The sequence below is a fragment of the Gavialis gangeticus genome, unplaced genomic scaffold, assembly GCF_001723915.1.
Source record: "Gavialis gangeticus isolate Ggan-Ray unplaced genomic scaffold, GavGan_comp1, whole genome shotgun sequence".
NCBI lineage: Eukaryota > Metazoa > Chordata > Crocodylia > Gavialidae > Gavialis > Gavialis gangeticus.
The window spans coordinates 33,239,046-33,249,898 of record NW_017729028.1 but is presented as its reverse complement, the minus strand read 5'-3'; the positions used below and the strand labels follow the sequence as shown (position 1 = coordinate 33,249,898).

The 10,853-nt window shown below is 47.3% G+C and overlaps 1 protein-coding gene across 2 annotated transcripts in view; it reads right to left on the bottom strand.

Annotated features, from left to right (window-relative positions):
• BLK (BLK proto-oncogene, Src family tyrosine kinase) overlaps positions 1 to 10,853 on the bottom strand; it is a 75,495-nt gene that overhangs the window by 34,135 nt on the left and 30,507 nt on the right. For both annotated transcript variants that reach the window (XM_019520912.1, XM_019520913.1), the window contains exons 3-4: positions 9,178 to 9,226; positions 1,195 to 1,288 (exon numbers count right to left, since the gene is read on the bottom strand). In XM_019520912.1, the coding sequence (XP_019376457.1) occupies positions 1,195 to 1,288; positions 9,178 to 9,226 (143 nt within the window). The remainder of the gene's footprint in view (positions 1 to 1,194; positions 1,289 to 9,177; positions 9,227 to 10,853) is intronic.

The following is a 10,853-nucleotide window of genomic DNA, read 5'->3' as shown; positions in this document are numbered from 1 at the left end:
AGCACTGCCAGAGCAGCGGCTGAAAGCTATTCCTGTCCAATAGATGCCTACATGTCATGACTTGAATGGTCTCAGACCCTGAGACAGGACTTTGTATGAGTCCTATCCCCAGGCATAGCTGACCTCTTTGGTAGCCATCTCATAGAGAGAGGTCAAGGACTGAACATTATCTTTGAACAGCCCCCGCCCCCCCGCCCCCTTGCACAGCTAGGGGTAACCCTAAAGACTTAATGATAAACACAACTTGAAGGCCAGCCTGCATTTGGATTAGCCATTGGCTTCTGTTTCAGGGCTGCTCGAAAAGCTTTTAAAACAAAATACTATATTTTCTTGCATATAACCTCCACCTTTACCCCCAAAAACCAACTGGTGGAAACTGAAGAGCACATTACATGCAAGAAATATGGATCCCGCATGGGTCTGGAAATTTGGCAGCAGGGGTATGGTGGCATCTTGGAGCCACAGCAACTACCACTTCCGCTGCTCCTCTGCTTCCAAAGTTTAGCATTTACGGGGACTGGGTGACATGGCTCCACGTGCTGGATCAGGCCGGTGCACAGGGTCAGTCTGGAGCTGGATCTGGCACATGAGATTGAACCCAGTGCATATGCGGTGCATCAGTTCAGTCTGGGGATGCCATCCAGTGTGCAGAGCTGGCAGCAGGCTTGGGGCAGGCTCAGCCCCCTGCCTGCTGCTACTCAGTTACTACACACTGCCTTGCAAAAACACGATGTGTGTTATACACGAGGGCGTGCTATATACGAGAAAATACAGTAAATGCAACCAATCCTGAAACTTGCTGGATTCTGTGCTGTCCTCAAGCATAAGAAAACCCACATCCTTTTCAGGTTAAGATCAGCGTGCACAGGCGCACACCACCATTTGTTTACACTTCAGCGACACCCAGCAGCATCCAGATTGGTGTGACATTTGCACTAGGTGTTGCACATAATAAAAGACAGCCCTTCATCCAAAGCAGCAAAGAAATGTTATCCCCAACCTGGTTTTAGAACGAAAACCAAGGGGCTTTGTGACTTGGCCATGTTCATGCAGGTTTCTGGCAATGCTCGGTAATGGACTTGTTATCTCAAGAGTCTCAGGCTAATGTCTCCACCCGTTCTTTCGATGACCCTGGTTTTTATAAAGATCCCTGTAACAGGGGGATGAGGGGTGCTGCTGACAGCAATGACTCACCATGAAAGGATCTGAAGTTTCTCTCCCTTGACCATCTCCAAGTCTCGGTCGCTCATGGAGGTGAAGTCATACAGGGCAATCACAATGTGGTCCTCTGCAGAGAGAGAAGGTGACACAGTGGGTCCCAGACTGTCCTCCTTGGAGGCAAGGACTGAAGCTTGAGGTGTGTGAAAATCAGTGCTCCCCACACTCTCTACCCCTTTTCCACAGCCATTGTGAACAACCCCTCTGTCCTCTCAATGATTTCAGACCACCAAGTGAATCTTCCCTTGGCTCTCGAGACTACATAGACGTTTTGCTGAGGCTTTCTACAAAGCACTTGAGGGGCCCAGCCTTTCTCTTCAGTCCTCTCAACTCAGATTCTCCTCCAGGCTTTCATTGCCTCATGCCTGGACTTTGACAGGTTCCCCCTTTCTAAGCTGAATAAATGCCATCTTTCCCCACTCAAGAGGCTCAACCCCGTGGCCCTAGGGCTGTAATCCCCTCCTGACTGCCCCTGATTTCTGTGGGGTTTAGAGGAAGCCCTCAGACCTGTTAAGAACCAGAGTTGGTAAGTGGGCCTGATTTTCCACCAATCTGTGATGCAGTCTCATATGTATTCAGGAGCTGGATAGACAGGAAAAGCCTAGTGTACTATTTGGTTCCTAGCAGAGGAGACTTGACCAGGGACAGATGGAGGATTTGGCAAAGGTAGATGCAGGAGCAATCTGCCAGTGAGGGCAGACCGCACTGCGGGAGCCTCTGAGGACTTTTTTTAAAGTCCCCAAGGCAGATAGGAAACCTCCCCTTCCCCTCCATTCTCAGAAGCATTCGCCATCGCCTCGCCTTCTCCCCATCCCTTTTTCCCACTCTCCACCTGCCACTGCTGCTTTCCTCCCAGTCCCACGGGTGGAGGAAGCTTCAAGGCTGCCCCAGCCCACTTCAACCAGGCTATGTGGGGGCTGGCTCAGTGACAGCATCCCAGTCCCCACCTCTGCAACAATAGGCAGAGGGGGGAATGGGATCCCCCAACCTGCCCAGTCCACGGGAAGAAGGTGTGAGGAGGGCAGACCCCTCTGCCCATATCTGCTGCCGCTGTTGCTGTCCCCAGCTGAGCCCAGCCCTAGCAGCGTTGAAGATTGTCTGCCTCTGGGACAATGGGGAAAGCAGCAGTGGGGGGACTGGGAGGGAAGAGGAGAGAAGAGGACATGTCTTTGGGCATGGAGGGGAAGAAGGGGGATTCTTACCTGTTTTGGGGACTTAAAAAAGTCCCATAGGCTCCCCAGATGCAGCACAGTCCAATCTGAAAGAAAGGTGCCTTCGCACCATTGCACCCCCTCTGGGCCTGCCCCCGGACTTGATATAGTAATAATGCCCTGCAGGGTGGATCCTTTATCAATGAAACACATGGGGCTGCTTAATTGCTTTGTTTCCATGCCCTGTGCCAACTATACCACTGCTTCCTTATCATGAGTGTGTAACTGGTCATGTGTGCACTGGGTGGTTGCAGGTATTGAAGCAGAAAGGATCGCTGCTGTCATGATATCTTGGGCAAATCAAGCCTTACAAGGAGCATCAGTCAAAGTTTTTAGCCTGTGTGCAGCCTAATGAAAGCAGCACAAGTGATAGGCGGGCTATATTTAGGAGGCTCTCAAGGCACATCGTCAGGCCCCATGATCTTTCCCTCTCTGACCTTTTCAAATAATGCCACCAGTGAGCAACCCAGGCTCACCCGTTTCACTGCAAGATAATACCTCTCTGGAACAATGCACGTTTTGTGTGTGCAAGGCCTGGCTGCTTTCTATTTGAGACTTGATTGGAGATGTTGTGCGTGCAGAGGAGAGGGGGGGGAAAAGCAAGTCTTTGTAAACCAAAGGCCAGAGCAGCTTCCTCCAGCTTGTCTGCTGGGGAATGGGACTTGGAGGTGGATAGGTAGACCCAAATGACTCTCAGCTTCATTCAAGCTGCCTGAGTGGGCTAGAGAAAGCTTGGAAACTTAATCATGCATGGTTGCGGATCTCAAAAACACTCTCTGTGGGTGGATGCCATGCCTCCTAACGCCTTTGAGATAATATTATTACATATTCTCCCTCTTTATGCATAATCAGGATTGTGTGAGATCAGGTTCACCTGCTCCACAATTTACAGGAGACGGCACTGCCTGTGATTCTTAATGCCAAGTGCCAGGAGGCTGTTAAATAACCTCCCAACTTCCAGGGTGTGAATAGCTTCAGGCAGAGAAGGTACTAGCTTTACCCCTGCTGCAAGAAATGCCACCAAAAAGGTTGTGGGACTGAAGTGCGCTCCACGACAGGGTGGACTGGGCTCTGTAACTCTGGTCAGCAGCCAGCCTAGGCACGGAGCCCCGATAGACAGAGAAATGCAGGATCTCCTTTACTTCGGCAGCTCATGCAGCCAAGCAGGATCTGGAGCCAGCTTCCAAGGGAAGTGGTGCTGGCTCTGACCTTAGGGGTCTTTAAAAGGAGGCTTGGTTACTACCTAGCTGGGGTCATATGAGCTTAACTTAGTGGGGATCATATGAGCCCAGTATTCATTCCTGCCCATGGCAGGGGGTTGGACTTGATGATCTGCTCAGGTCCCCTCTGACCCTACATCTATGAACCAATGAATTTACGAATCACACATATGAGCCTCTGCCTTTCCTTTGGATTAAACCAGCAAGGCCCAAAGGGGAGCACTGGTGTGCAGGCACCTAATGTCTCCCACTACCCAGGCCTCTGCATCCTGGAGAGGTCGCTCCAGCTTCACTTTATCTTTCAAATGAGGATTCAACACAGGAGGTAACAGGAGCGAATTATAAGTCCCATTTGTTTGGTGAAGAGAGAAAGGCTATGGGTTGTCTTTGTCAGTAGAAGAGATTATTTCATCTCATTGATCAGCTAGCTATTACATGTATGAACGCTGGGCAGCCCTGAGCCAGTACCTCACCCCACATTCAGGACTGTTGGATATTAATTCCCCATGTGATAAGTAAGGAAGTGACTGTCATGCAAGAATTTGGCTCTATCACAGATGTTTAATGAGCTGATGCAGCACTCAGCACAAATCTCCTGCCTTGCGAGACAGATAGATGCCTATGTTAGTCTATGCATAATGAGTAGCACCGGTGCAAAGGTCTGCTTGTTGAAATAGTTGGACTTATCCTTTTACTCCTGCTCCATTGGGCACTGGAAGACTTTGCAAATCTCCCAGAATCCACAGCTTCAGAGAACTGTGCAGCACCCTGGGCAATAATGATGGGGTCCTGTGTAGACCAGGAGTGGCCACCGTCTGGCACGAATGCCTCATGGCCCAGGCAGCCTGTGTGTGGCATGTGGAAGATAACGGAGGAAGCAGGGCACACAGCCATCGATAGGGCAGGAAGCAGAAATCAGAACAGCAGATGCGGCAGCGATCACAGGACAGGAAGCAGAAAGCAGAGCAGTAGACTGGGCAGAAAAAGGAGATGGGAGTGGCACTCAGGAAGGGTGTAGGGCTAATCTGTGGCACGCCTGCCAAAAAGGTGGCCCCCCATTGGTTTAGACAGTGGTAACATGGATGAGAGGCAAGGGTGGGTGGCTGGGTGAGGCTTGTTGCTAATCACTAATGGTTACTTATCACTAATCACTGTTGCAGTTCACTAATATCTTCATCACTGATTTGGATGATGGGATGGAGTGCATGGTAAGTAAATTTGCAGCTGACATCAAGTTGGTGGGTTTGCAGACACCCCACAGGGTAGGGCTAGGATGCAGATTGACCTGGACAGACTGGACAAATCATCCAGAATCAGTCAAATATGATTTAAGAAGGACAAACGCAAAGTCCTGCACTTGGGACAGAATCGTTGCATGCACAAATGCAGACAGGGAATGACTGGCTAGGCTACAGCATTGCAGAGAAAGACCTGGGGTTATGGTAGACCAGCGGTTCCCAAACTCTGACAGATTGGGCACTGCCAATTTAAAATGATACGATCTTAAGTACCACCAGCAATATTTTTCAGTTCACTCTTAAGTACCACCAGCAAATTTTTGTCACAGAAAGTGACTATAATAAATTTGTTACTGCGTACCACTGACAGGTTGTCTGTGTACCACTGGTGGTACCCATACCACAGATTGGGAACCGCTGCGGTGGACCCTAAGCAGAATATGAGCCAACAGGGTGCTCTTGTTGCAATACAAGTGAGCAGCATCCTGGGCTGTATTAATCTGATTGTCACTTGTAAACCACGGGAAGTAACTCTTCCACTGTATTTGGCACTGGTGAGTTTTAGGCCCCCCACATTTCAAGAAGGACGTGAACAGTTTGGAAGGAGTCTGGTGCAGAGCAAGAACAATGATTAGGGGTCTGGGGGGCAAGACTTATGAGGAAAGGCTGAAAGAATGAGGGTTATTTAGTCCGGAGAAGAGAAAACTGAGGGGGGATTTGACAACAGTCCTCAAATCCCTGGAGGATGATTACAGAGAGGATGGAGACGGGCTTTTCTTTGTGACCACAGAAGACAGGATAGGAGTAAAAGCCTCAAGCTTCAGCAGAGGAAATGGGGGTCAGAGATTAGGAGGAACTTTCTGACCATGAGGGTGGTCAAGCACTGGAGCAAGCTGTCTGGAGAAGTGGGATATCCATCCTTAGAAGCTGTCAAGAGCAGGTTGGACAGACACCTGGCTGGGATGGGTTAGTCAGGGATGGCCCAGCCTTAAGGAGAAGGGCTGAATTAGATGGTTTTGTGTGGTCCTTTCCAGCTCTACTTTCCTATGATTTCTATGATTTTACAAGGGTTAAATAACACTGTCCTTTATCATCCAAGCCCTTTTTACATAAGAGATTCTTTTGATTTATTCAATGAGTTTCTTGCAGTATAAACAACCTGATATGCCTTAGTACTGCCTTCCATCCCTCCAGAGCAGGGGTGGGCAAAACGCGGCCTGGGGGCCGGATGCGGCCCACCAGACCATCCTATCCGGCCCGCGGAGCCCCTAAAAAATTTAGGAAATTAATATACATCTGCCCCTGGCTGCCTGTCATGTGGCCCTCGATGGCTTGCTGAAATTCAGTAACCGGCCCTCTGCTCGAAATAATTGCAGGCCCCTGCTCCAGAGGGTGGAAGACAATGTGTCAGTCTAATGCAATGCTAGATGTCACTTGGAAGATCCAGAACCAGGCTGATCACAAATGTTGTGCCAAACCTGTCTTCTCCTCTTCCTGCTCCTACTAGTACTCCTACTACACCTACTACTACTATTACTATTACTACCACTACTACTACTTCTACTACTACTAATGTTGTCAACCAAATGAGCATCATTTGCAGGAATTGCTGGCTTCCCTTCTAAGTTTTGATTCTTTTTGTTCACCAAAAAATCAAAAGTTGGTGTCCAGTTTGTTTGATTTTTTGGTTACTTTTGGGTTACAATTTTGTCAGTTTGGCCAAAAAAAAAAATGTTTTCTTTCAATGGCAGAATCACAGATGTTGGGCTGGAAGGGACAGGTCATCAAGTTCAACCCCATGCTCAAGGCAGGATCTTCTCTATCTAAACCATCCTGTACAAATCCTTGCCTAACTTATTCCTAACATTATGTTCAACCAACCCCGTGGCATAGCTAGAAGGAAAATGGCTCCAAAGCAGCTGAGTTTGCCACAGGAAAAGCAGGGCTGCCAGTGTCTCATTGCTGCAGGGGGGTTAACATGCCCCTGAGAGATCCAAGGAAGTCACGTCCATGCTGCAGAAGAAGGAAGAAACCCCAAATGTTACCCCATAGTCCACATCAACCTGACCATGAGGTAACATTTCTTCAACTATGACAATAGGTCTGACCCTAAATGAAGGTGCCACACCCTCTAGCCAGGAACCTGAAGGTTTTAGCAGAGAAGATTTTGTAGATGTGAAGAATGGTCACCCTTAAGGGTAAAAATAGAAGGCAAAGAACAAGAAACCAAATTTATTCTTGTTTGGTTTTTTTTAAATAATGTGATTTTATAGGAAATATCAAGATTTGTTTTTTTTCTGGCCCAAGTCATATTTATGAATTGGGACTGGCAACACTGAGATAAGTGGGACTGGCAGCACTGCCAATAAATATCATTTAGGTCTTGTTTTCAGCCCCCATTTCCCCCAGAACTGAGCATAGAGCAGGCTGGGGATATTCCATTATTATTTCTTTTACACGGAAAGTGCGCTTTCTACAAAATTTAAATTCAACGTGTGAACGCGCTGTCTCCCATGGCACTTGAATGACCGCTCTACGACGACCCTGGAGCAATGCAGGGAGGCAGGACACACGTTCCTGTTAAATCAACTTTAAAACAGAATGATTCGCTGTTTCCAAACTGAGACGTGCAGCAACATTTGGTGGTATGGTTAGGGTTTGTCATTCCTCATTCTGATTCAGCACGAAACCACAGGCAAATTGAAATCAATCCAAGGGTGTCCCTTGACAATATTAACCCTGCTAAATCAACAGTGCGGGCTTACAATCACACCTTCATTTAACTTGGTACCACTTTGCATAGTTGTCCCCGTCCCGATAGACACTGGGGTGATGGGGTGAAGCCCCTTGGTTCCCAAAGACATTGCCACGAGAGTAATTTTATGCACATCCATTCCCGTGCATGAATTATTCTCAAAGGTCAAGGTCTGAAGAGTCTGGGCCTGCCAAAGATAGCAGCACTATTTGATATTCCCTTTCTACCTTGAACCTTTCCCAGCACCCCCATTCTCCTCCCCTACCCCTAGGGAAGCGTTTCCATGTATGCCCTTGTCCCCCTTTCCCATGTTCCCCCTTCCCCACTCTTCTTCTCCACTCTGGGAGGGACCTTTTTTGTGGTGTCAACACTGCAAACTCTGCTGGGATGATGGGTCGAGGTAAATGACCAAGTATTGTTATACCTAATTGGCTATAGGATGCTATTCACCAATCTTTGATCTTCCAACCATTACACAAATGGCCAAAGTAGCTAGGGCCTCCATCTGTGTCCTTCTGGTTTTTATAAAATTCACTGCAACCCACAGCTGCAGTGCCTGCCTCCTGCTAGTGCTTAGGGATGTTTCTCCTGGACTGCTGAGAGGCAGTAGGATGAGGCATTCAAAAGTTCAGGCAGACCCATGAGGGAAAGTGTACATGTGCATTAATGTGCTTTAGTTAATGCACATTAAATCTAGTACCTCCAGGCATTTATACACATACATTTGTCTGCTCCAACCCGCCCGAAATCCAGTGCGTTGGAGCAGACTCAATTAACTGAGTCTGTGAAGCATGCAAACTGATGCTCCCGGCGCTGTATCGCGTGGTGACATGCGCATCAGCGCTAAGAAAATGGCAGTGGTGTGCTTTGAAACTAAATCCCCTTTGATATGTTTTAGTTCAAAAGCGCACTGCTGCCATTTTCTCAGTGATGACGCGCACATCACCATTTATACAGATGCATATGATGCAGCACCAGGTGCCTTTAAAAGCTCCCAGCACTATGTCGCATGCATGTGTGCATACACCCTCTATTATGAAGTATTAGAAAAATGTGCACTAGGCTGTCTTAATGCCCGTCAACTAAAGAGCAGTTTTTTAATGATGCTTAGTGTGTATTAGCCTATTTTAATATGTATTAACTAAATAGCACTTTTTTTTAGTGATGCTTTAATGCACATTAAAATAAGCTAATGCACATTAAAGTGCACATGTAGATGTGCCCTGAATGTGTATCAGGGTTGAATGTCAGGCCACCTTGCTTCACTCAGCCAATTCACCGTGGATGTTTTTTCCCGGATTATTTTGGACTGGATTTTTGAGTGAATTTATAATTGGCCATGACCAATATTTACTGATGTGAAAAAGACTCTAAGTGTAACTGGACAGGAGCTTCTGCATGAAAAGCATTAAAAATAAATAAGCCCCAAGCTCCTTCTTTGAGAGACTGCTCTTGGCTCTCCAGGGACAGCACTCGGTGCTGCAAGAACACGGGGGAGGGAAAAGGAAAGAGCGAAACAAATCTGAGTGTCTTACCTTGGGCTGATGACTGGCTGAAATGTGAGGCACAATTCCTGGATCTGACCTTTGGCAGGAACATAAAAATAAAGCCCACGTGTTAATTTGGTGTGCTAGGCAAACAATCTGCTTTCTGCGCTGATTCTAAACCATTGCAATCTTTCCATCAGCTTTAGTGGTCTTTATCCCTGTCTGTCTTTTTCTGTTTCCAGCATATGATCTGCCCTTAGCTCACTCATCTGCATTTGCAAAACGCTACTATTTCCCTCTCCACCAGCGCACGGGTTGATTTGATGAGGCTGGAGTTACCAGCTCAACAGGATCCCAAAATGCTGCCGTGCGATATAATCCAGTTCATTGTTGCTTGATCCCTGTTAAGCGGTGCATGATACAGCAGACGAGCCCCCTGAGAAATTGCAAAGGCAATATTACTCCGGGGAGAAAGAACAGGATGCTCTTTGCCATAAATGCTCTTCGCTCGTGAATGCCAGGACGCCGAGTAGAAATGTGCTGTGACAAACTCTTGGGGTTAAGAACATGCCGTGGGGATCATGCTTCCTGGCTTTGCATTTGGAAAGGGCTTGAGGCAGGGGTGGATCCAGGGGCAGGGCAGTGATGCGGTTGAACCCCCCCTGTTATAACCTACCAGATTCCTTCTAAACTCTTCATTCCACAGGTGTTACCAACCCTCCCTCCTTCTTCATAGTCTTGATGCTTTCCTAATCAAGCTCGCCTTTCTTCTGGCATCCTGCTGCTGTCTGGTAATGTCACTCTTATTTCATAGCCTGGCAAACTGTTTTATCTCCAACTAGAAATGTTCATTCTGGGCTGGAAATGTTAACTCAGGTGACTATTAACTTGGGTGTGGAAATAACTTTCAGTGGGGACACTGAATGCATCGTTAAGATGCTCAAAAAGGCTAATTGTTGTTCCATGAATCCAAAAAGGAGCCACATGTTTACTTCTAATGACCACAGGACTAATGAAATGTCATCTTCTATTTTTTTGGCTGATTTGTTGCGTTTTTATATATAATATATAACACAGCAAATTGATGCACTTTCCAATAAAGTTTTATTTGCTTTGGCTTTGATCTTAAAGGGATGAATATATCCCAGGCCTCTAGCACATTAGTAAAGCTCCTAGTTTCTTTTGAACTAGAGAAAAATGGGTCGTGTTACATGTGAGGATGCACCACACCAGCTGCATCCCCCTTTTCAGAATCCCAGATCTGCCTGTGGCCCCGGAGCTGGGACGAAGTCGATTTCCATGAAATGTCTCCTACAGACAGAGTGACTTGTAGGTTGTAGTGTTTACAGGCTCAAGGGTTGGAGTCATTTACACCCATGCAATGAAGGTGGGTGTACAAATCAAATTAGGATTTGCCACCACACTGTACATTCTTTGCACAGGCATCCACGGTAATAGTACCCATGGTAATAAAGAACCAAGCCCATCCTATGTCTCCTCGATACAATGCAGAATAGCAACAAGGGACCCTCAAGCACATTATTCCATGCATAATAGGAGCACCCCTGGGCTCTTTATCGTGCTGGATATCAAGCACATTTCAAGGCCTGCTGAGAAGCAGAGCATCTAACTAGAGCAGAGGGGAGACATTTTACGGATAAGGAACTGAGTCAGAGATAGATTGCATGATATACCCAGGGTTGCATAACCCAGATCTCTTGAGT